Genomic DNA, 26,727 nt, shown 5'->3' on the forward strand with positions numbered 1-26,727 from the left:
TACTTATAGGTCTGATTCTGGTTTTTGTTTGTTTATTCATTTGTTTTGCTTGTAGGTTCCACATATAAATGAGATCATATGGTATTTGTCTTGGAATAGAATTTCCAAAATTTTTTCTACTCTAAATACCCACTTTCTTAAAAAGGACTGGAATAGGAATTCCACATTTCGTATGATATTCAAGATTATATCTCAGTAATCAGATTTCATTCTTCTATTCAGCTGTATTTTCTTTTACTCTTTAACTGTATTTCTTATTTCCTCAGCCCCACTTGGAAGATTATCACCTTCATGAAGAAACTTATAAATAAACTTCCTTGCATTTCCTTCTCTATGCCTAATTTCATTTCCCATTGGATTTTCTTTGGTCTCACATATCAGGTTGTGATCAGTGGCAGGATAATAGAGAACTTGGGATAAGAGTTCTCTGAAGGGATCAGCCTCCAGATCAAATTTGAAGCCAGAGTGACATTAAGGCATCTTGATTTGGTAGCTGGATGATAGTGTGAGCCCCTTCAAGCAGCTGGGTAAAGAAGACTCAGAGTTGGAATATAATCTTTGTTTCCAGAATCCAAAGTTGTTTTTTTCCTTGTAGGTGTTGTAAAATCTCCTGGGTGTAGGAAAGATATCAGGAGAACCCACATTAAAGAATGAAGAAGGCATAAAGATTTTCAGAGAAGAAAAGTATAGATAGAGCGCTTGTTGGTCATATTATAAGGAGAGGTGTCGGAGGCTAGTCAAGGAAGATTTTGACCCTTTCTGGAGTCATCATTAGGGAAAGGAGGCTTGGAGGAAATGTAGTGGCCCAGTACTGGCTTCTATAGCAACTCATTGTCTGAACACATTCTCAGGTGACAGAGGGATGACTCCCTCCCTCCCTATATTGCTCTTGGCAACACCTAGGACCTATACTGTCTTGTCCCCGACCTCCATTTCTCAGCATCATATCCCTCATATGAGCCCCTCCTGGCCTGGTCCTTTGAGCAAGCTGTTGAACCACCATCAGATGTATGGCTGTACAAATGTTCATGGTTCACATGCTTGTATCCCTCAGAAAGGATAAGTCCTGGGTGAGCTGTATTTGGATCCAATGTCACATTTGCTATAGAGAAAAAAATAAATTCTGATCATAACCAATGTGTGGAGCATTTTAAAATATAAATTCCATGATATCAACATCCAAACAGGCAAACCAAAGTTTTTGGTGGACATAAGAAATTTGAAGTGAAGGGAGTTTATAGGGCACACAAAACAATCTATTGACACATAGAAGTCCTTCATCCACAGAGCAAGAACCACCAATAAGCAAGTCACCATATTTTTAAAGATCTTAGTGAAATGTTCATGCCAATAGAATCTCAATCAGGTCTCAGCTCTCAGCTGAGAAAGGATGGATGGCTCTGCTACCTTTTTCTTCTTCCCCTTTAAGTAGAGAACTTGGGAATGTTCACAGGAGGAACAAATTTCTGTATTTTAATCCTTTTGCTCCTTTTATCACTATAAGTTCTGGTATCATTCAACACAGATCCTCCATTACATGAATGTAAGCCATGGAATCTCATGTTTCATTAATGACTGAATGTTCACTGCATGCCTCCCCCATGTGACTGCTAAAAAAAAAAGGCTAGGGAAGATGCACAGCAAGGCTCCCCCTACAAAGGATGCTCCATACCTGACTATTGACCTGACTTACCTTTTTTACAGCTCTTCCTTTTGACCAGGCCTACAGTTGTAGCAAGAAGTAATACCAAAATAAGCACTGTCTTCCATGAAAAACTCATCATGGACTCTAAAACGGAAAACCCAGAATCCCATTAAATCATGAAACTGGGAAAATTCCAAGATCATTCTTTTTATCTAAGCAGCTCTTGAGTTAGAGAGGACAGTGAGAAGTGGGTCTCTTAAGGAAGAAGCTGATCTGTTCCTCTCTACTCTGCAGAAGCTGAGGGGAGACCCAAAGTTTATGCTAACTTTATTGTTTGCTCCTGTCAGAAACACACACACACACACACACACACACACACACACACACACACACATTTCTTTCTTGTCTCTTTTCCAATTTTATCACTGCCATCACTGAAATAACAAGGGTAGGAAAAGGATAAAATTATTTAATCCACAGGCATGAAGATGGTGTTAAGGAAAACTAGTTTCGAATCACAAAGACAATCCACAATAAGGAAAAAAAAAAAAGTGATACTGGTTTCACATCAGAAGAAGAGAGTTTGTCCTTGCAGTGATGGTAGAGTCAAGTCTTAGAAGTTAGTGTATATGCAACAATATAACCTTAGGGCTTTAGTCAAGGGATGTCAGTAGGATCTCCAGGTATCCTGAAGTGATAGCAGGTGATTTTATAAGAAAGAAGAAAATAAAAATTTAAAAATAATAGAGTGATAAAATAAGTAATTTTTGGTTTACCTTCATATGTATTTCCCAAAGTTGAGAGGAACACATGGAGTCACCAACCTGAGAGAGAAAAAGTTGCCATTTTTTCCTCGTCAAGAAGGGGGTTGCGAATGGAACAAGTTATGTTCACAATAGAGCTGTTCGTGACCAATAGAGATGTCTCCACATGGAACAGTCCATGGCTGCCTTTAGTCAGAACCTCTGAAAATGATGGTATTATCTTTCCTTCCATGTCCTTCCATTGCACATGGGGCTCTGGGAACCACCCTTCTGAACGGCATATCAGTTCTATTTCTCCATCCTTCTGTTCCTTTACAGTGATGAGTGGGGAAGATCCCAGACCTGGAGAATAGAGATCAAGAAACAAAACCTAGAGCATCTGCAAGTGGTTATATCGTCAGTAACTTCACTGAGAGGAAAGATGGGAAAGGCGTGGCTGAGAGAACAATGTTTATAGTGGAATTATACTCCATCTAGGGATGAGAGAGACTAGCTGGAATGGCTTCTAGTTTTGTTATGTTAGGCTTATTTTTATTTTTTGTATTCCTAAAGTCATCCTCAGTTAAAGTCACAGGAACGATAAATTTTAAATCCAATCTTTTCTCTTCTGTATCTGAAAACAAAATAGCTTTGACCAAGATATGAATCACATGGACAGGATTAAAGAAAGTGAGTAAAAGAATATCCTCAAATATCAGCATTTTATAAACATGTTCATCCAGTGGCAGAAAATAATAGAGTATATTTAATTTCTCAATATGTACCCCTGTGGATATTTTATGATTATGTTTATGATTTAAGACCCAAAGTCAATGGGAGAAACAAACCAATTATCCAAGATGTTGGCCTGTGCCTTCAATGGCGTTTGCTGACCTTGAAAAATCAATTCTTACTCACAAATATAAACAGTGGGAAATTATGATGCAAGGAATGATTTTGTCTTTCTTCTTCCATCCTGCCAGTTCTGCTGATGCTTATTACTTTTTCTTTTATATGGATACAGTTTAGTCTTCAAATAACTGTATTCCCAGTAACTATACATTGTTCAGAATTTTAAGAACACTCTATGAAACCATGAGCTTTGTGTATAGTTGTGGAGTAAAATTCTCAAATTTCACTAAATGTGTGGTCATTTTACAGAGATCATGGGAAGTATACAGTTTTTACACCCAGAGAATTATATCTGGTCCATTTGAGTTTGTGAACTTTAAGTATGTACTGCAGTTCTTATCCATCAGAGGGCTGAGTATAAATTTGACAAGTGAATGGACATTCCAAAAATTTCAGGTCCCTGGGAAAATTTCCAGGAACTAGAATGTTAAAGCAGTAGGAACAGAGGTTGAATCCAAAACATCTGGAACCCTTACCTACTATCTTCAGATCCAAACTGGCCTCCTGATACACACCATCTTTTTCAAAAAGACACCGGTACTGTCCATTATCTGATGTTGTAGCATTGTGTATCTGCAGGGTCAGTCTCCCTTCATCAATGGCGTCACTCACCAACAATGTCCTCCCTCTATATTCTGCCATCTGCTCTTCAGTCACATGTTCCCCATCCACATATGTGTAAACAGCAGGATAACGGCATGATTGGACCCATCTCACCTCCATGCTCTGTGCATTAGTCTTGGGGGACAGGTAACAGGTTAATTGTATGTCTTCTCCCACTCTGACAAGAATGGGCTGGGACGGTCCAATCACTTTTAAGGAAGCTGTGAAACAATAGACAAAACACAATGAAAGACAAAAAATGGAGCAAATAGTGTCATCAGTAGGAAAATCTCCAGTGGGTTTAGAACCCATGGGCATCTCAGGGGAGCTGTGAGGCACAAGGTCATCCTTTAGAGAGGGGGAGGTTTGGTGGAATCAGGATAGTGCTTGTCCCTGGAAAAAAAGAACAATTAATGGAACCCACACCCGTCTCAACCTATTTTATTCAGATTATAACTCAAAAAATAATTTTGTAATAAATACTCCTGGAATAAAAATATTTTGTCATTCCATATATGTATGACCTCCTTAAACTACTTCACAATTTGTGTATGCCTTCAGTTTCTTAAACTGTGAAATAAATATATCACAATCAAAATCCTAAGATTGCTCTGACTATGCACTGTGAGTGGAGGCATGCTGACTATGAAACTTGAGGACACTGAAGCCAATCCCTTTGCCTTGATAATGATAAGGGATAAAAATGAGTTTCAGGTGTATTTTTTAGTAATGAAATGTGAAGAAAGGGTTTGATTTTTATAACACCTTATAAGTCAGATCCAACGACCATATTTTAGTTCTGTGAGGTCCAACATATGTGGAGCTCTAAACACCCACCAGGTTCAATATCCTCAGATTATTTTAAGAAACGTTATAAGACCAAGAATTGGGGAGGTTGGCAAAATGCAAAACACACCAAAAAATGGATACACAAAAAGTCTAATTCTCCCATTGTGAAAAATTGGAGATTTTATCTGATGGCTTTCCTGGACACAAGCTATGTTTCACTGCCAGTTCATCAGGCTCTAGCCATGCCAGTTTTTCTCTGTTCTAAATTGAGAATCATCCTTTCCTATCAAATGGCAAAAATACTTTCACATAGGTTATGGTCATTTATAATAGAAATAAAGGCATAAATTTGTATATTGTTGGATGAGAGTCAATGATCAAAGGCAAAAATGTCATTATGTAATTAGCTAAAATCTGCTAGGTATTTCTTTAGAAAGGAAACTTACTATCAATCAACATGATCCTAATTTTTAGATTATTACCTCCTATTCTAGCTAAAATTTGACTCCCAATTATCTCTAGCATTTTGTTTGCTTTATCCTTCAATTTTACCTAAAATAATATCTCCAGTACTTATGTATCTGTTAAAATATGAAGACAAAAGTAGGAGTCAATGCAACCTCCCCTCAGAACAATGTATTACTTAAAATATAACCCCTGGGAAATTTTACTAGTTACCAAGCACATTTAGATACAGCCTTAAGAAAAACAGATACTGCAACAGGCCTCTGGGGGAGAGGACAATATATGGCCCTGAAGCTGAGCAGCTGGGGATGCCCTGCTTGCTCAGGGCGGAACCGTCGCCTGCTTCATGGAAGCCAAGTAGCTGGGAATGCCCAGCCCACTCAGGGCTGAATGCCACCTGCTTCATTTTTCCCTTATCTCCCCTTTCTCCCCAGAGAGCACCTGTGGCTACTTAGATAAGGCCTTTGAATGTGCTTGTTCAACTATAAACTTTATACTACTGGTGCAGACATATTCTGCCCTCCTTCTTGTTTATCTACATGACATATGACTAACGTTTGACCTTCATCGACTCTTCTGTTGGTTACTGTTTCTATTTAATAAAAGCGAGACTGAGGAGTTGCTCGGGGCAGCAGTCTTTTCGACGGTTGTCCCCTGCTCCCAATCTCTTGCAGCTGACTTGTTTGTGCCTAATTCTTCTCCTGTTCGCCGACTGGAAGCGGCAAGTCAGAAAAAATGAACTAGGGATTTGTCTGCTGCTATTTCTTCTTCCATGTATTTTACAGTAAATCACTTAATAAAACAGACAATTTCCTTATTTCCATTACCCATATGAGTAGGTGTGTGATAGATATATGAAACCCCTGTTATTCCAGAATCCAAGTAAAAAATAAAGTTGAAAGTACAGGGAAAAAATCATGCAGCCCAATCTGTTAATAAGTGATATTCTTCTAGAATACAAGCTCCTTGAGATAAGCTCTGCATAATCCCCTTTCTTTATATACTTTTATATACACTGTGTGCCTTCTACACAATTTGGGCCCACATTTATTGTTTTGTTATATTTTTGGTGTATTATAGGTACGTTACTGAAATGGCTTCTGAATATTCACCAAAAATTAAATCTTCTCTGGATTGGGTAGTTTACTGAATAATACACCAATTCCTTAAAACATAATAATCTCATCATCATGTCATATAATCCTTTTTCAATCAGCATATTCAATTTAGTGGGCTATCTCATTTCCTCAATATGTTATATTTTTATATTATATAATATAATATTAATTATATCATATCATATTCTCACTCTTAGAGCTTGACACTAAATCAGAGATTAAATTCAACATACTCATTTTGAAGATGAGGAAAATAGAGACAATGATTTACAATGCTTTACAAAAATCTCACATAAGTAATTAAGAACTTGCACTCTTAAGTCAGATGAGAGGACAAATAATCACAACTTCTCAGTGGTTTCCTACAAATCACATATGTCTACAAAATTGTTGCCAGCTATAAAATGAGGATAAATCTATTAACTTTTATAATTATTGTAATAAAAAGAAATAATCTCTGTAAAGCATTTAGCATCAAACTTTGCATATAATTTTTTTAAAAACTACTCATTTTTATTTTTTTATTTTTCTGTTTATTTTTGCAACTTCAGAATGCTTTTTTAAATATTATTAACATATAATGTATTATTTGTGTGAATCATCAGTCTTATACAATTCACAGCACTCACCATAGCACATACCCTCTCCAATGTCCATCACCCAGTCCTATCTCTTCTCCCTCTCCCAGAAGCCCTTAGTTTGTTTCCTGAGATTGAGAGTCTCTTATAGTTTGTGTCCCTCCACAGTCACATCTTGTTTCATTTTTCCCTTCCTTACCCCATAAACCCCTGCCCTGCCTCTCAAATTCCTCATATCAGAGAGATCATATGATAATTGTCTTTCTCTGATTGACTTATTTCACTTAGCTTAATACCCTCTAGTTCCTCACTGAAAATGGCAAGATTTTGGTTTTTTTGATGCCTGCATAGTATTCTATTATATCTGGTATATATATATTCCATTAGATGTGGTATACATACCACATCTTCTTTATCCATTCATCTGTTGATGAACATTTAGGTTCTTTCCATAGTTTGGTTATTGTGCATATTGCTGCTATAAACATTCAGATGCATGAAAACTAGTCATTACTTTTATAAGATTATTTGATGAGGGGGGGATGGTAGAGGTTGGGCTAAATGAGTGATGGGTATTAAAGAGGGCACTTGTTGTGATGAGCACTGGGTGTTGTATGTAAGTGATGAATCACTGAATTCTACTCCAGAAATCAATATTGCACTGTATGTTAACTAACTAAAATTTAAATTATTAAAAAAAAAAAAAAAGATTATTTGCCAGAGTGGGAACTGGAATTCCAGGCAACAAGCTCAGTTTGCCAGCAGCCAACTGCAGTGGGTCCTTGTCTCTGAGTTCTAATTCATGAGGAAAATATAGAGGTAGCTGTGAAACTTCTGGTATCCTCAATCAACAGCCCTCAAATCTCCTAGGGGTGCAGACCTCTAAACGCCACCTAACAGGGAGCCAGGCAGAGCTCCATATTTTTATCACGTTTTACTGTGGGCCCAGAAGGTCAGCACAACTAAGAATAGCACAACACCAGATTGCATTCTGTGCACTGGATCTCCAATGGACATGTCAACATGGTTCAAATAACTCAGAGGAGTGACTATCACCTAAAGTCTTCCTAAAGATGATATTTACTGTGGGTTTTTCATAGATGGCTTCTATGCTATTGAGGTATGTACTTTCTATCCCTACACTGTGATGAAGGTTTTTTGTTGTTGTTATTGTTTTAAGATTTTATTTATTTGTTTGACAAAGAGAGACACAGTGAGAATGAGAACACAAGCAGGGAGAGTAGGAAAGGGAAAAGTAGGCTTCCCGCTAAACATGGATCCCAAGGTAGGCCTTGATCCCAGGACTCTGGGATCATCACCCTGAGCCAAAGGCAGACGCTTAACAACTGAGCCACCCAGATGCCCCTGTGAAGAGTTTTAATCAAGAAAGGATGCTATATTTTGTCAAATGCTTTTTTTGCACCTACTGAGGATCATATAGTTCTTGTCCTTTCCTTTATTATGTAGTGTATCACATTGATTAATTTACAGATGTCGAACCAACCTTGTAGCCCAGGAATAAATCTCACTTGGTTGTGGTCAATAATCCTTTTAATGGACTGTTGGATCCTATTGGCTAGGATTTTGGTGAGAATTTTTGCATCCACATTTATCAGGGATATTGGTCTGTAATTCTCCTTTTTGTTGGACAGCTTTTGTACAACAAAGGAAACACTCAACAAAACCAAAAAACAGCCAACAGAATGAGAGAAGATATTTGCAAATGACATATCAGATAAAAGGCTGGTATCCAAAATCTATAAAGAACTTCTCAAACTCAACACCCAAAGAACAAATAATCCAGTCAAGAAATGGGCAGAAGATATGAACAGACATTTCTGCAAAGAAGACATCTAAATGGCCAACAGACCCATGAAAAAGTGTTCAACATCACTCAGTTTCAGGAAAATACAAATCAAAACCACAATGAGATAGCACCTCACACCAGTCAGAATGGCTAAAATTAACAAGCCAGGAAATGACAAGATGTTGGCCAGGATCTAGAGAAAGGGGAACCCTCCTACACTGTTGGTGGGAATGCAAATGGGTATGGCCGCTCTGGAAAACAGTATGGATGCTCCTCAAAGAGTTGAAAATAGAGCTACTCTACGACCCAGCAGTTACCCTGCTAGGTATTTACCCCAAAGATGCAAATGTAGTGATCTGAATGGCACCTGCTCCCCAATGTTTATAGCAGCAAAGTCTACAATAGCCAAACTATGGAAAGAGCCCAGATGTCCATCAACAGATGAATGGATAAAGAAGATGTTGTAATGTACATACAATGGAACGTTATGCAGCCATCAAAAAATTTGAAATCTTGCAATTTTTAACAATGTGGGTGGAACTAGAGGGTGTTATGCTAAGTGAAATAAGTCAATGAGGGAAAGACAATTATATGATCTCACTGACATGTGGAATTTGAGAAACAAGGCAGAAGATCATAGGGGAAGAGAGGAAAAAAATGAAACAAGATGAAACCAGAGAGGTAGACAAACCATATGAGACTCTTAATCTCAGGAAACAAAGTGAGGGTTGCTGAAATGGAGTGGGGTGAAAGATGGAGTGGCTGGGTGATGGACATTGAGGAGGGTATGTGTTGTGATGAGCACTGTGAATTGTGTAAGAGTGATGAATCACAGACCTGTACCCTTGAAACAAATAGCACATTGTATGTTAATAATTTTTAAAAGTAGGGGAAACATTTTGCATGAAAAACAAAACAAAAAATAAAGGGATTTTAAAAGTAAAAAAATAATAATAAATAAATAAAAATTTAAAAATACAAAGTCTTCCCGAGGGACAGAGACATGTGTCAACCTGCCCAAAACACTGGATTGACTTTCTGACATGTAACTAATAAGTTCTGCCGGTTAAGGTTTGCAACTGCCCCTCAGAACAATGTATTACTTAAAATATAACCCCCGGGAAATTTTACTAGTTACCAAGCACATTTAGATACAGCCTTAAGAATAACAGATTCTGCAACAGGCCTCTGCGGGAGAGGACGATATATGGCCTTGAAGCTGAGCAGCTGGGGATGCCTAGCTTCCTCAGCGCGGAACGCCACCTGCTTCTTTTTTCCCTTATCTCCCCTTTCTCCCCAGAGAGCACCTGTGGCTATTTAGATAAGGCCTTTGAATGTGCTTGTTCAACTATAAACTTTATACTACTTGTACAGACATACTCTGCCCTCCTTCTTGTTTATCTACATGACATTGACCAACGTTTGACCTTCATCGACTCTTCTGTTGGTTACTGTTTCTATCTAATAAAAGTGAGACTGTGGAGTTGCTCAGGGCAGCAGTCTTTTCGACGGTTGTCCCCTGCTCCCAATCTCTTGCAGCTGACTTGTTTGTGCATAATTCTTTTCCCGTTCACCGACTGGAAGCGGCAAAGGTTTCTGTCTGATCATAAGCAGATGCTGCGCAGGCAGAAGGGAATCTGACTTGGAAGGTATGGTTTATAGGGTATAGGCCTCCTCAGCTTATGGATTTACCTTTGACCTTCCTGAGGCTGTTCCCTTTATCTTTATGGCCTGATGGGGTTGAAAGTGTCACACTAGACCCTGGCTAGACTAGACTAGATTGGGGTATGTTTTCCACTCTGATTTTCCTCAAAAATTCCTACACAGGCTGAAAAGTATGCTCAGTCTCACCTAATCTGCAATAGGCAGGTGTACACACACATTCCTGTAACCAGTGTCTTGAGGGTGAGAAGGATATTGATGGAAAATGAATGATGCAAGGTCATATGCACCTGGGCAGGGAGCAGGCTGGTTATCATGGGCTGGGAGAAGAGGTCACAGAAAAGAGGAAGATGGTAAGGGAGTAAAGGAAAAACTCAAAGTGGCTCAAATATCAGTTGGTTACTTTTTAAACCATTTATCTATATCTTAGGTACAATAAAATAATACTATAGTTCAACTGTTAATAGAAGGAAGGAAGGAAGGAAGGAAGGAAGGAAGGGAAAGGAAGAAAGAAAAAGAAGAAAGAAAGAAAGAAAGAAAGAAAGAAAGAAAGAAAGAAAGAAAGAAAGAAAGAAAGAAAGAAAAAGAAGAAAAACAGGAAAATGGTTGATCGACCCAGACAGTATCCCAGGCTACATCTGGGAAAGTAATGGCTCCTGCCCAGTGGTGATGCGGTTAGGATCCACTGGCATGAGGAGAAGGTGCAGAAACCACAGCAAGGCCAGAGGGTTGAGATGATGGGTGGTGACCTCCAGTTACCATGATACTGTCTTCATGCTGGAAAGATTTTAAAGAGGCCTCCAGAGACCCACCATCTGTCCTATACCATCTCTTACACACAAAGGCAGCACTCTTTTCTCCAGCCAGATAGAGCAGAGATTGTCTTCACCCCTCACAGGCATCCATCTGAGGTTCAGTGGGATCCCTGTGAACACTTAAAGTCATAGGCTACACAGTGCGAACGTGCCTGAAGGAGGCTATGCTTAGCCAGTCCCCTCTAGTACTAACTGAACTTGAGACTTGGTAAAGTCATGCCTCTGTTTCTCATCTGGATTATGAATTGTCATGTTAGCTCCCACTGGCTTTGTCCAGGGATTACCAATTCCCTTTGGGGCAAGCAGTATCTCTTTTATACTAGTGCATCCAATGTCTACTTACCTAGCTCACTCTGGAGTTTCTCTGGAAAAAGAAAAAGAATAATATATTAAGGAATTTGATCTAAAGAAAATGAGAGAAAATATTTAAAAAGAAAAGAAAGCTCTATATGTTATTAAAAACTCAATTCATCACCAGGCTATGGGTACTAAGGAGGGCATGTATAGCATGGAGCACTGTGTGTTATACAGAAAAAAATGAATCATGGAACACTATATCAAGAACTAATGATGTACTGTATGGTGACTAATATAATAAAAATAAATAAACAAACAAACAAATAAATAAATAAATCTCAATTCATAAAAAAGAAATTAAATACAGAAAAATATTCCTTCCTGTAGATCACCCAGTGATCCAACTGTTTTTCCTTTTGTTTGCACAACAAAAAGTCTCCCAGTTCTTTACCTCATGATAGCTTATTTATGCTGATATTTAACATACTGATATTTAACATCTTGTAAAAATTATATATATTCTTCTTATAAGTGCATTGTAAGTATAAAAATATATGGACATAGGCAATTATCAACTATAATCCCAAACTGAGAGGTAAAACATATATAAAGCATTTATAATATGCATTCAGACATATGTTACATAATATGTATTCATACTATATAATATATATTCAGCTCCTTTTAGCATTCACATGTAACATTTACTTTAAATTCTTTCATATATCAATTTATATAAGAATACCTATATTCTTATATCTAAATATAGAAGGTGTCCCAAAAATCTTAGTACAATTTTAAGTTATTTAAAGCCATTATTCTTTACATGATTGGAAATGTTTATAGATAGATAAATATATAGGTAGGTGGGTAGATAGATGTAATCTTCATAAAATAGCCCATCATAAGGATTTTTTCAGCCATTAAAATAATTTAGAGATATCATTTTTCATCAATGCTATAATTTATAGTCATATTAGGTACTTAACACTCACTCCACTGTTGTATTGTGCCCTTTTTTTACTGTTGTTTTATTACTATTTATAAATGAGGCTATAATTAAGATGCTATTATATAAATAGTTGTCTCCATCTCTGATTATCTTCACAATGCAGGTTGCTAGAAGCAACTGGCACAATGTGGTATAGGACAACATTTTCATTGAAAGAATATAGTTTCATTTTCTTTATCATGTGATGCATACTTGTGAGTAAAGAAAATTAGTACAGAAAGAATTAAAGGTGTAACTTGAAAATAACTGGAATACCATTAACAACAGCTACTTAATCAAAATATAGTATATATTTCCAGACATAAATAGTTTATACTTTTTAATACATAGGACTAAATTTTAGATATTTTCCTTAATAAAAAAACATTAGGTGCTATGGAACAGTCCTTTGAACCTTTCCTGTTAATCACATCGCGTATTAGCATATTGGTCCTAGAAGCAGAGCTCTGACCTGAAATGGAGATGACAGAGCTCTTCTCCTCATTGAGGATGGGGTTGCGGATGAAGCAGGACACAGTTTGCACAGAATCATTCCTGACCACAAGAGTGGCTTCCACATAGAACAGGCCATTGGCATCTTGGATGAAATGCTCAGAGACAGCCAGCAACTTCTCTCCTGTGATATCTGTCCAATAAACCTGGGGCTCTGGGAACCAGCCTTTTGCAGTGCACACAAGCTGGACTCCACTTTCCACAACTCCCCCCACGTGGATGTAAGGGGCAGACCCCAGACCTGTGGAGGGAAGACACATCCCTAAGGCCTGGATCCCATGGAGGCACAAACCATAGAAACCAAGATCCCAGTGACATTGCATGTAGGAAGAAGGCAGAATTTCGTGGGTTCAAAGTCCTCTTCCCCTTCAAATTGGAGTTCATACACATTTTGCTTGTTCCTCATTCTGGATCTTTAAACTTTAGCATATGAGCAGTATTTTTCTTCAGATCCAGACAGGAGGAAAATAAGAGAAAGGGACATAGTGACATTTTGCTTATGTCACTAGTGCTGCCAACAAAGATGTGTTATAATTTATTCATTGAGCTTCCCCAGGCCACAAACTCTGTCTGACAATTTAGATGGTATCTAGACTCTGATTAATTAAAAAGTTTAATATAAGCCATAAATCATCTCCAGGAACTACTCTTCACATTCTTTCTGTTGGTGGTTGTGACCTTGGGGGAGCAAGTAGATAACCTGGGTATATAGAATGAAGAGCTCTGGTTTCTAAACATTCCTTACAGTCAATGGGAAAATGTTTTTGAGAAATCCTAGTTTTATGTAGTCATGAAATTCTTTCTTCAACCAACACTGCTCTCAAACCAAAACAAAGGGACTCTGTTTCCCATAGATGATAATTCTCTATCATTTGGTGGAGAAAGAGACTCACTCCCTTCACCTACAGCCTTAGAAAACGTGTGACTTATTTTCAAAGGTTCCAGATAGTAAACAGCTGCCTTCCTCTCTCCATATCTCAGAAATACATAGATTCTTTCATCCATCTTCGATTACCTATAACATAATAATAATAATCATAGTCATGGGTGTTAAGAAAAAATGATGTTAGGAAACAGCCTTAGTGTGAGTCAGAGATGGTGACATCTCCAGAGAACTATGTCCCTGAGAAGGTAAGTGGATTTGCCTGATTTTGTCTTTGGCATATGGGGGGAGTTATTCTTGCCAGGGAAATAGATGATAATTTACTTTCCAGATACATGTTTTTTCCCTAGGACAGATCCCCTTTTCTCAACTGTTCCTCACTTTGTCACTACAAAAGCATCAGGCAAATCCCTGTCATTCACAAATGCATCTGGAGTCCCCACATCATTGAACACTAATATTTAATAATCTCCATAAAAGCACAGTTCTTATCCTCTTTCTTCCTAGCACTAGCTTTCTAACTGGAGGCACTCCACAAAGAAACAAAATTTTCATATTTACTTATTGCATGTTGGAGGTGGGTAGAGGACAATGCATTCCACTGAGATATGGCTGCTGGGCAGTCGGCTAGACACAGTGATTGGCTTGTTGTATCACACCAGCCTGATACACCAGCCTCATTTGTGCCTCAATGAAATTGTTAATGACCAGATGTCATGGATTGCAATTAGTGGTCACGAATAGTCAAAACTGGGTAAGTTAAATTTGAAAAGATTTTTTAAGTGAGCTTGCTTTGAAGACTTCAGGTTTACTTGCCTTCGGATGAGTCAGGATAGAGGACCAGCATTTAGGAACTGCCTTGAGGATTAGAAAGGAATTTTTCAACTGGTGATAGGCTTACCACGAATTAATATACTTCTCTCTCCAAGACTCTGATATTCCAAAATATTCACCTGCTACTTGAAGCAGCAAGCTTGTTTCTCCACAGTAGTTATTCTCTTGGAAACGGCACCAGTATTGCCCATTATCAGATGGTTGGATGTTGTTTATCTTCAGAGTCACATTTCCCTCATGATTGCCATCGTTTATCCACTCTACCCGGCCTCTGTACTTTTCCATCTGCATCTCAGTCACATCAGCTCCATCCCAGTGTGCAAACACAGGTGTGCTGGGCTCCGAGGAGTACCATATCACTTTCATGTGCATTGTGGTCCTCTTGGGGAGGAGCTGACAGGTTAGTAGGGCATCTTCCCCAATCCTGGCTAAGATAGGATATGTAGGACCAATCACTCTCCAGGTATCTACAAAACAGAGTGAAAAAGAAGAACCAGGAAATGCCAATTAGAAGACTAATATACTTGTTTTGGGATGTCCAGTCTATCAAAATGGAGGCACCTGGAGGAGGGAAGGCTTTATTTTTAATAATTTAGAGAAATCTGACATGATGGTTTGCACATTTGGCTGTTCAAAAGAGAATTCTGTGTACTGAAAATAAGATGCAATTCAAAAATTTGAGTGTTAGTGCTAAATCTATCACCACTGTGTGATTTGGGGGGCAAACTCATTATTTTCAATGAGATTTGAGATTTGGAATCTCAAGTTCTTCATCTTTAAGATACTAAAGCCACCATTAATGGGTTGTTTTTATTCTCAAATAAGTTAATGTGTAAGTTGATTTTTTACACTGGGCACTTTGTTAGTGACTTGTTTTGTATTTTATAGTAATTCATTTTATAGTTAGTGATCCCATTTTAAATTCTTAGTGACTGATTTCATAATCATTTTTCCTAAAATTTAGGTAATAAATTAATTCATTAGATTTTTCAGCTTTTCAGGATTTCTCTGGTTCAAGGTAAGCAACCGGGATTACTTTTTAACTTTAAAATATTTTTGGTCTGGAGTGGGCAAGACTCCAATAACTGGAGCTTTGTATGTACAATGCACTTCTGTGCAAGAACATTTTGTGGTGGATTAAGGGCAGTGGTGTGTCTAAAGAGTCTGAGACTTTTAATCAAATTTTGAATCACATTTGACCTCTTGTCATTTTCTGCAAATCAAAGGGATATTTAATAATTCCACATGTTATTATGTTTAATAATCTCATAAGTCATATATATTACATTCTTCCTTATCCTAAAATGCTCCAGGGCCATTTGTACTTTCTCTGTCACATCCAATCATCCCAAGAAGGAAGAAACCTCAACTTGCTCACTTGCTGATGAATATCAAATAGATGCCAATCAAAAGCTCACTGCAGAGCTTAAGTGTAGATCTGCTCACATTCTTCATTTATGGAATCCAAATATGAAGACATTCCATCTGGCTGACTTCTTTTACAGGTTAGGAAATTGAATTATACAGAGGTCAGGACAGCTGCACATCACGTCACATAGTTTCTACAGCCCTTGGTCTGGAGCCTGAGCCTTCTGGCACCCTGTCCAATGTTTTTTGTTGTTTTGTTTTGTTTTGTTTTGTTTTGTTTTGTTTTCCACTTTTGTATGCTGTATTCTCCTCGGGACTTTGGAATTTCCCCCTGACACTGAATTTTCATATCCCTTTTTAAGGTGCAATTCAGCCACTGAGATTTCCAAATCCATTTATTGGAAATCTTCTAATTTCTTAGTTTCCAAGTATTTTTATGATGTTTAATTTGTGGTAAGAAACAACCATTTTTCTTGCACCCAAAGTGCTGTCCTGTGTGGAAGCAGAAAAATGGATAAATAACTTCATGTGTTCCAGGTACTTCTTCCTGGGCAGCCTCATTTAATCCTAAAGCCTGTCCTAGACTTTAAGACATAGGTATGTTGTTATTATCATAAAGATGAGACAACTATAAGGCAGAAGGCACTCAAGTAGCTTTTCAAAGGTAAGCCAGCTGGAAGTGGAGGACCCTTTCTGGAACACAGATGCATTGGTTCCTGGTCCCCAGTTCTACTATTGTCCTAGTGCTATTGATTTAGAGTTCTGCCTGTGGACTCTATCACTGAGACATTAGGTGTACAGTAAAGGGGAGAAGGAAGGGCACCCTACCTGGCTCCCTTATGGTGAGCAGTACAAAGAAGAAAGAGGCAACTGCACCAGACACACTGTATCCTGGAAAATCCAGCATTCTCCCTGCAAGCAATACAAAAGAAAAATATGAGTACACCCAACAGATACTGTAATGGAGCAAGTCGCTCTGTGGTTTCCAACAGGTACATAGTTACAAGAAGGAATCAACATCAACCCCTCCACAATCAAACAAGGAAATGGCCTTGGCTCAATTTCTCCACAGTTTCTCTGATCATTTCTGACCCCTTACCTCATGTGTTGTACTTTAAGCTATTTTTTTTTTTTTAGGCCTGAGGGAAGATTTCTGAATGAAATGAAAAGTCCTCTTGAGTTAAAGGAACAATAATATTCTTTTATTTTTAAAAATCTCCTAAGGTCCATTAATTCAGAGCATGCAGAAATTTTATAGTAGTATTCAAATATTATTTCTTGCCCTCCTCCCAGCCCCTCCTGCAAATTTCTTCATCACCACATTCTCCTAGGTGTACAGGAAAGAGCAGGAAGGTTCTGCATCCTCACTCTTCAGACAGGAAGCCATCGCAAGTGCCTTGGGAGAACCCAAAGCCCAGGGCACACCTTGGAAAGTGAATGGAAGAGTGGTGGAAATGGTGCTACAGGAAGAGACCACCAAGGAAACCACCCTGAATTGCCTTTCAGTGTCATTTTGAAACACAAAGGGTTGAGTAAAAGAAATAGCCCAACTACAGAGATCGGCAAACCCAACATGCCCATTATACCAGCATTATACCATTATAAAAATGCTTCCAGGGGCGCCTGGGTGGCTCCGTGGGTTAAAGCCTCTGCCTTCAGCTCGGGTCGTGATCCCAGGGTCCTGGGATGGAGCCCTGCATCTGGCTCTCTGCTCTGCTTCCCTTCCTCTCTCTGCCTGCCTTTCTGCCTACTTGTGATCTCTATCAAATAAATAAATAAATAAAAATGCTTCCACACAGCTAAAAAGTTTTAAAACTACCAGAACAAAAATCAAATGTGAGCTTTAGTTTTGAAAACTGAAAAATTCTGGGGCGCCTAGGTGGCACAGTGGGTTAAAGCCTCTGCCTTCGGCTCTGGTCATGATCCCAGGGTCCTGGGATCGAGGCCCGCATCAGGCTCTCTGCTCCGCAGGGAGCCTGCTTCCTCCTCTCTCTCTCTGCCTGCCTCTCTGCCTACTTGTGACCTCTGTCTGTCAAATAAATAAATAAAATCTTAAAAAAAAAAAGAAATGAAAACTGAAAAATTCAGAGTGAAAGAAGCCTAAGACTCATTCCATCTAATGTGTCCAGCTTCTTACTGCTTCCCACCAACTAGAAGAACCTGTTTGGGAGCAATGATAAGCTGGTGATTGCTTCTTTTTCCCCAGAAACTAATACCAGTAAGATTCTATAGGGTAGGGGGAAGCAACAGTCACTGAAATACAGATTATAAACCAAATGGTTCAGGAGATGACTTATATTCTATTATAACTGCTTTTTTGTGTGTGTGTGTGTACACATTTAGTTTTATTGTAACAAAGCAACTTGTACACTTTTAACGTTTAAAACTGAGCATCATCTTTCCTTTCCAGTGAAACAAAAAGAAAATTTAAAAATAAACAGGAACAAAATTACAATAGAGAATGTCAATTCCAAATAAGATCCTACAAGTTCTGCTGATTCTCCCATCGAGTGGCAGGGCTCAAGTCATCATTAGGAGAGAGTTTTATTTTAAAAGTGTCATCTTAAACTGCAAGGATGTCCGTTAAACATCACAATTAAACATGCCAAAGGAGAAGCCATGTTGTCAAAATGCCCACTTAACCCACCCAAACATCTCAAACCCACCCTTTGCTGACCTTCTATAACCCCATTTTTTTAAGTTTTTTTTTTTCTTTTTTTTAAACAAGAGAAAGTAGACAGGTACATGTTGGTAAATGCTAACTGTCCATATTCACATAGAGACACAGTGTAATCTCTGAGCCCAATATACAGAGAAAGGAGGAAAAAAGCTAGAATTCTATGCACTACTACACAGGGGACTAGCACCCTCCAGCTTCCAGCAGAGCTAAGGGAGCAGAAGGTTTTTCTTTTTTCCCACAGAGCACGGTGGTGTTGATTCCATAAAGTTTTTGTTTTTGTTGAGACAGGAAGGGACAAAAATGAATTTGGAACAAAAAGGGGTAGAGATTCTTTTCCCACTGTATTCTGCTCAAGGTATTTCCCCCCAAAATAAGCTGAGAACCATGGTATAAAGGGAGAGAAAAAGGAGACTTCAAAAAACAGGGCGAATGAGCACGAGAGGAGAAAAGAAAAAGAAAAAGGAAAAAAAAAAAAAAAAGACAGCAACTTGCTCCCAGGGACTGAAGAAAATTAAAAAAGGAAGGTTGGAATCCATCAGTGTTCCATTAGTCATCTTCTCCTTCATCCTCCTCTCCTTCCTCCCCCTCGTCATCATCTTCATCTTCTTCACCTTCATCCTCATCTCCTTCTTCATCAGTATCTTCCAATCCTTCTTCTTCTTCATCATCATCATCATCCTCTTCTCCTTCCCCTTCTTCATCATCCATATCAGGAACCAAGTAGTACTGTAATGGATTTGGCCAAATATCATCTTTGATGACCTCTCCTAACTCATCTGCACCTGCATCAGAATGGTCAGTAAACCAGGTGAAGAAGCTCTCTGGTTCCTCATGCTGTCTCTTCCTGCTGGCTTTATTCTGTGTTTGACTTGAACGTTTCGTCAAATCCTTTCCAGATTTCCATTTGATTTCAGTGGACTTTGAAGATGGATCACCACTCTCATTCAGATGAAATTCTTTGGAGAGAACTTTATTTTCGAAGTAAGGGTTTTCATCAAAATAAAAATCTATTCTGTAACCTGATTTAATATCTTCAAATTCTGTCACTTCAACTCTTGTCAAATAATGCAGCGCCTCTTCATCCTCCTCCCCAAGCAGTGCAGACACTTGTGGATGGTTGACAAATGTTGTTACCCAAAAATTGGGGATTTTGGCGATCAATTCCGACCTCTTCTGAAAAAATGGTTGGCGGAGTTTGTTATATTTCTGTTCTACTTTCAAAATCTCCTCACTGGCTTGTTCATTAAGTCTGTCTATTTCATTTTGTACTTCATCAATATGTTCAATTGCTTCTTGCTGTTCTTTTTCTGAGGTCTCGTCGGCCCCGTCGTGGTTGGAGTTGAGCTCCTTTTTACTGACTTTGGCCGCCGGCGCCGACGTGGTGCTGCTCCGCGGTCGGGGGCGGGGGGAGCGGGGAGGGGGAGAGAAGGGAAGGCGAAGGGGGCGGGCAGCGGCTTCCCCTCACGCCACACGCGCGGGCGCTCGCTGGGTCCGGCCGCCTCCTCCCGGCGCTCGCTCGCTCGCTCTCCCTCCCCCTGGCTCGCGCGCGCTGCCCTCGCGGCCTGATGGGGAGGGAGGGGCTGGGGCGGCGTGCCGGGCCCCGGCCCGGGCTCCTGCTTACGGAGGGGAGGCGGCGGCGGGCGGGCCGGCGGCTCGGCTCCCTCACTCACGCTCCGCGGTCCTGCTCGCTGCTCGCTCTCCCCCTATTATAACTGCTTTTTAAAATGATGCATACTTTCATCTAAAATGCCCTAGGAAAATGATACAAACCCAGTCACAACACGTAGATATACATGAGACTCAAAAATCAATATGAAAATGGGGCTGAGCATTAACAGCATCGACAATCCACAGCTCACCAATGGAGACGTATCAGTCACTTCCCTTCTGAATGAAGAAGGTTGCAGATGCCTCCTCTTGTGAAAAGCAGAAACATTTTGTTTGAACCAGTAAGAGCAAATAACAAGCGGTAAAACCCATGCCAAGCAGCATCCTTCAGTCCTGTGAACTAAAAGGACTCACATTTGCTGTAAACAGTTTAGAGATACGTGTTCCTTTAGGTCTTTCATTTTAAAGCAGAGGGAGAACCTTCAAATGCAACTAGAAAAAAATTGCTCAAATTAATGAAGCTTTTGAAGAAAGTTGTGAAAATGCATATTAACCCTCTCTGGTGCTCAGAGAAATTCGTGAGCTAGTATAAACAGGGAGAATAACTGCCTTAGACTAGGGTTCTGAAAGGAGAAAGGGAGAATCTTGCCCCTGGGGGATATTTGGCAATGTCTGCAGAAATTTTCGGTGGTCACAATTGGGGAAAGGGGACATCCGATGAGTTGCTACACATCCTACAATTCACAGGAGAGCCTCTAGAGCAAAGAATTATCCAGCTTAAAGTGTCATTAATGCCAAGGGAAAACACTACCATAGACCATCTGCTGTCAGTATGCAGAAAATGCTTGGCAGATTTTTACTAAATAAACAACTGAACTTACATTGCAAACTTGAAAACAGTTTCATTATCAGATCTTTGACATCCCTGTTTTACCATTTGAACATAGGCCTAGACTCTTCTGAAACTGCCATTGCTACTAAATATGGTAAACTTTGGTATCGTCAAGAGATGTGACCTCATATATATATGCACTATCGAATATTCAAAAACCCACATTTCATTTAATCTTCTGGATAAAATGTACGTCTTAAGATGGGATGATAAATGAGTGATAAGTGGTGATTTGTGTTGCGGTATTAGGTGAATAACAATTCTGAATTCCAAGGTCTATGCATGCACTGTTAAAATTCACAGCAAAGAAAAATTACAAATTACTCGTGGATGGAACTAGAGGGTATTATGCTTAGCGAAATAAGTCAATCAGAGAAAGACCATTGTCATATGATCTCCCTGATATTAAAGTTGAGAGGCGATGTGGGAGATTTGGGTGGGGGGTAGGAAAGGAATAAATGAAACAAGATGGGATCTGGAGGGAGACAAACCGTAATAGACTCTTAATCTCACAAAACTGCGGGTTGCTGGGGGGAGGGGGGAGGGAGAAGGGGGTGGGGTTATGGACATTGGGGAGGGTATGTGCTATGGTGAGTGCTGTGAAGTGTGTGCACCTGGCGATTCACAGACCTGTACCCCCGGGGGCTAATAATATATTATATGTCAATTTAAAAAATTACAAATTACTATATTTCACAGGTCATTAGAGGTGTTTTGTTTTGTTTTATTTTCAGTAAAAACCCTCCAATGTTAAATTCTCAAAATGCCAAGTGACCACAGTAATTAACTGGTGAGAATAAATTTATTCAGGTCACAAAGTTTGAAGTTGATAAATCTATATTAATTTAAAAAAACAGATATAACTGATCATAGGTTAACACATTTTTATAGACAGAAAGCAACATAAACTAAAAATTCTAGGATACAAGGTAACTTTGTGTTTACTTCTGGGACCCCAAGAATCTCACTCTGTTTTCTTGAACCTCTCCTGTCTCTCTTCTCTGACAGAAACACTCATCTCTAACATTTTTTCAGCTGCATCATCACCACATGACAGACTAGCGAGCCCCAGAGACACAAGCACAACATCACGCATGACAAACGAGTAACGTGATCCTGCTGCTCTGCGCTGTAATCTAGGACTCTCACCCGGCCCATTGCACAGCAATACTATGAGGATCACATAAGCTATGGTAGACCTTGAAAAACATGGAGTAGGGTACGAGTATCAGAGGCAAGTGGAAGGCATTATGACAAGTGGCAGAGTTTCCCTGTGGATGCCAACTGTCCACATGCCCCACCTCCTCATCTTAGTCGACTCCCCTAACTTCCCTGGTCATCCTCCACCAGGGACTCATCAAGCCACTCACGTGTCTCCTTTCTCCTTCAGCATAAAACTGGGGGCTGCTGGGTCTTCTTCTCAGTGGGTCTCAGGTGTACCCTTCATGCACACAGCAGGTGTCCAAAGGCAGGTCAGAGTCCTGGGGTGCTGACTGGAGTGAGAACTGTGGGACAGCCCGACAGTATGAGATAGCCCCCTGGGGCCCCCAGCTTTGGGTGAAGGGAGATTGTGCTGCTTCACCCAAACTGAAGGGACAGCCTAGTCCTGGAGGCCCACCCTAAACATGAGATTCCAGTCGGAATAGCACACTCACCACCCACCAGCTGTAATCTTCAGAAAAGTGAAACTCCGAGAAGTGGACTTTGATTGGGCTTAGTTATGAATAATCTTCAGGCTTGCAGACAAACTTGTGACATTAGCACTCCTCACCAACCTCAGAAAGCCAGGGCACTACTGCTGGGCTCCATTTGACACCCAGTTTGTGCCATCTCCAGTCAGGTCCTCACAGAGCACCTGGTACTTGAGATCTGTCCTCACCTTTCTCTCCACCTCTTACACATCAAGGGTCCCCTCCATCTACTGTCAAGTTTGCATCTGAATGCTGTTTGCTTGCTCAGAGTTGGAAGCAAGATTGAAAAGCAAATGCCCCATCCCTAGTTTTACTAGTGAGAAAACAGAGGCCAGAGAAAAGGATTACCCTCCCAGCATCATGGCACCCAGCCAAGGTTTCATATGTGCAAGTTAATTGCTCTTTTTATCTTGGTTCTTTATCCCCCTTTGCTGACTTAGATATCGACTCTCAGATACTATGGAAATTTAATATGCTTCTTAACAAACTGGGCACAAAAATTATAATGATTAAGGCTATAGGCACTTTTTTTGGGGGGGTGTTCTTGTTTAGGTTAGATTTACCCTTAAATTCTCCTTAAGTCAATTTTCTTGAATCAGAGAGCACATCCCCCTGAGGTTCTGCAGAGATACTCTCAGGGATTCAAGAGTTCTTCAGAATAATTTAAAATTTAATGTTAGAGGGCCTGGGAGTCTCTGTCGGTTAAGTGTCTGCTTTCAACTCAGGTCATGATCCCAGAGTCTTGGGATTGAGTCCAGAGTCAAGCTTCCTGCTCAGCAGGGAGTCTGCTTCTCTCTCTCTGCCCCTTTCCCCACTCTGGCTCTCTCTCTCTGTCTCTCTCAAATAAATAAAATCTTAAAAAATAATAAAATAAAATTTAATTTAGATGTCCATTTCAATATAAAATATAAGCATTTGTGATATTATGATGTGATATGGCTTCAGCTGATTTTTTTTTTCCCTAAAGTGTCTTCCCCCCCCTGTTATGATAAGCCCATTATTGGGCACCTAACTTGAAATTGCTATTCTTGATGTAAGATTTTTTACCCTTTATCCTTCAACGTAGACAAAGACCCTTCCCACTGTGGAGAAAAAGGACTTTGTCTCTTTACACTTTCTCTCTCTCAATTAGGTAGATGGGAGAAGTGCCCCACTTTACCTCTGGTTCCCAGAATGGCTGCAGTGCCACACACTTCCCTTTCCCATAATAACATGGAAGCAGCAAAGGAAAGGCACCCAAGGCAAGAAGACATGGGCTTTATAAGGTTCAAATATGGAGGGAAAGTTTGCTAATTAGAACGATGGTGTGGAATGATACGGCAAGAAGGGAGTGATGTTGTGAAAAAAAATAGCCATCACCAGTGTGGGATGGACAATGACCACCAGGACGCAAGATGTGACCAAGATGTATGGCGTCATGGTGGAAATACGAGGACAGCCGTCCATACCAACCCTGAATCATCTCTACCTCAGGACTTAGAAATAATCCTAGGCAGAGGGCTATTTCTAAATTATTAATTGTTGTGAATGCCACTGAGCTTCCCCAGCAGTTACTAGCTTAATTCCTCTTCTGTAAGACATTACAGTGCTTGCTATAAAAATTGGAATCAATAATAGGAAACTACAGAATTATTTTTACACCCAAATTTGTGGTGTGAAAATATTCTACCCATTGCAGATATTCTGCATCACCTCAATTATAAAACATGTTGGGATTCCCCTGGGAGTCTTTAATACCCATTTTCGCATTTTGTTTGTGGTCAATCACAGTAGTAGCAAATGTCCACTTAAGGAAGCTCTTTTTAATTTTTGTACATCTCTTCTCAAAAAGCCCTTACATCTACTTTCTCAAGGGTCTTCTATTTTGGAAATAAGAACTTTGTCCTGAATTATGCTATGAATTACAGATGTCCATTTTTTTGTAGGGACATGTTGACATGTGGGGGGAAAAAAGGCAGGAAACACTGAGAAGACAAGGCAGAACAAGGATCTCAGAGAAGGCAGGGGGAGAACAGAAGGGAAGGCAAGTCATGCATCTACATGGTCACCAGAGGGCAGCAGAGATATGCTCTCCATTCCACCTTCGCAGGCTTTTCTTCAAGACATTATTCACTCAAACGTTTCCTCCTTCAAATGCTGCTGTCATGTGGGACCCACATTAATGACTTCCTCAGCCAGTATGACAAAAGGAACCCTGAGATTATGATGTCTGAGATTGCATATATTTATAATTTTGCTATAAATTTGGATAAGTTTTATTTTGGATAAGTCTATTTCTGGGGCTTCAATTTCCTTAGCTTTAAGATAAGAATAAGGATAATATATGCGCTCCTCATATTAAAACATTTCTAAAAGGGTAGTGTGAGAATATAATCATGACACAAAATTCCTATTTAGGTATAGATTTTATTATTGGGAGTGGCATTGTGGAAAGAAGGGAAAATAAGACAACAGAGGAGTTAAGAAATGACAAGAAAACAGTAATGCAAGAGAAGTACGGAGCCTTGTTAAAAATTTGGAGAAATTTAGGTGATGGCCTGATAGAAATCTTTTTTGAGAATTGTCAGTTCAATTCACCAGAAAGATAATATTTATTTCATGGCGTCCCATAACAATGGGTCTTATAACTGTAGAGTTCTCTCAGGGAAAAGAAAGAAAAATGATCAATTCTCATATCCTGGTGATACGGCAATATGTCATTTCATAGTCTTCTTGGTTTGTTTTCTGACAGGAGGAGAGACACCACTGGCAGAGCCCTGAGATCCCACCCAGATGCTGGGTTCCCTGAGGGAGCACTAAGGAGAACTGAGGGAGGGCTGCTGCTGGGAATTGGAAGATGGCTTCTCTTCACAAGTACCACCGCAGTTCAGTGCACACTCACTGCAATTCAGTGCACACTTTGGGAAGGGGATCATGCCCTTCTCTTTGTCCCTCCTCCACCACCTTTATACTTGGAACAGCAACAGACAAGAAAGCCTGACTCTCATTGTTGCTATTTAGAAGTCTGAGGCTTTGAAATACTGTTTAAAAATATTTCTTATATTTGTTCCTCTTGCAAGTGTATTTTTTCTGACACAGGATAGAAGATAGTTGGCTTTGAGAAAGGGAATGATTCCCTCACTTTAAAGTAATATTTGAGGTTTAAATGATGAGTTCAGGCTGCCCATTATAGGATCAGCAAGGACAGAGGTCAAATTAGGGTTAGGGTTGGGGTTAGGGTGCAGGAGAATGACTGAATCCAGTCAACAACCCTGACCTCTGGGCAGCTTACACCCCAAAGCACTGTGTTCCAAGATATAAAGAGCCTGAAGATCAACTCAAGCCCTGCTGGGATAGAAAAAAGTTCTTTTGTGTTCATGACTATATTGGAGACCCTCTGTGATATCTCCAGGCCACCAAGATGGGGGTGATCTGAGAATAAACTCTTGGGAAAGAGCTATGAGGTCTCCTTGTTGTGTATATCTCCTCCTCCTACTTACCTTACCCAGTGTCACCTTGGCCTCATCAGGGGACACAATGGACATGGAACTGGGCTTCCCCTCCTGAGACCTCCACGGCTTAAGACTGTGACAATGTGGGGCGCCTGGGTGGCTCAGTGGGTTAAGCCTCTGCCTTAGGCTCGGGTCATGATCTCAGGGTTCTGGGATTGAGCCACACATAGGGCTCTCTACTCCGCAGGAAGCCTGCTTCCTCCTCTCTCTCTGCCTGCCTTTCTACTTACTTGTGATCTCTATCTGTCAAATAAATTTTTAAAAATAAATAAATAAATAAATAAAAAGACTGTGACAATGTTCCTTCAGATCAAAGGGAAGCACAGCATTGCCATCTGGCCA

General features: G+C 39.8%; 2 protein-coding genes across 4 annotated transcripts; both read right to left on the reverse strand.

Annotated features, from left to right (window-relative positions):
- BTNL2 (butyrophilin like 2) lies at window positions 1-23,214 on the reverse strand. 3 transcript variants are annotated; one of them, XM_047734641.1, is made up of 9 exons: window positions 22,574-23,207; window positions 16,852-16,935; window positions 14,775-15,122; window positions 12,898-13,179; window positions 11,481-11,501; window positions 3,777-4,124; window positions 2,470-2,751; window positions 1,694-1,789; window positions 1-1,102 (listed from the first exon to the last, which is right to left on the reverse strand). In XM_047734641.1, exons 2-9 carry the CDS (start codon window positions 16,928-16,930, stop codon window positions 900-902), a joined length of 1,659 nt encoding a protein of 552 aa, XP_047590597.1. In that variant the 5' UTR covers window positions 16,931-16,935; window positions 22,574-23,207; the 3' UTR covers window positions 1-899. The 3 variants fall into 3 exon arrangements, with proteins under 3 accessions (XP_047590597.1, XP_047590598.1, XP_047590599.1); XM_047734642.1 differs by lacking the exon at window positions 11,481-11,501 and having other exon boundaries at window positions 22,574-23,214; XM_047734643.1 differs by lacking the exon at window positions 16,852-16,935 and having other exon boundaries at window positions 22,574-23,206.
- On the reverse strand, window positions 18,352-20,164 carry LOC125102959 (protein SET-like; the record flags this gene model as incomplete). Its single annotated transcript, XM_047734644.1, has 1 exon — window positions 18,352-20,164. A coding segment is annotated over one exon (915 nt), but the record flags the coding sequence as incomplete, so codon positions are not given.
- Window positions 23,215-26,727: the final 3,513 nt, after the last annotated feature.

This window comes from Lutra lutra, chromosome 6 (assembly GCF_902655055.1).
Source record: "Lutra lutra chromosome 6, mLutLut1.2, whole genome shotgun sequence".
NCBI classification, from domain to species: Eukaryota; Metazoa; Chordata; class Mammalia; order Carnivora; family Mustelidae; genus Lutra; species Lutra lutra.

Coding starts and splice junctions, on each gene's coding strand:
- BTNL2 (XM_047734641.1), bottom strand. CDS start 16,930: ATGCTGGATTTTCCAGGATACAGTGTGTCTGGTGCAGTTGCCTCTTTC. Junction 11,502..12,897: donor CTCTGTCATCTCCATTTCAG/GTCAGAGCTCTG, acceptor TTCTTTTTCCAG/AGAAACTCCAGAGTGAGCTA. Junction 4,125..11,480: donor GAAACTCCAGAGTGAGCTAG/GTAAGTAGACAT, acceptor ATTGTTTCACAG/CTTCCTTAAAAGTGATTGGA.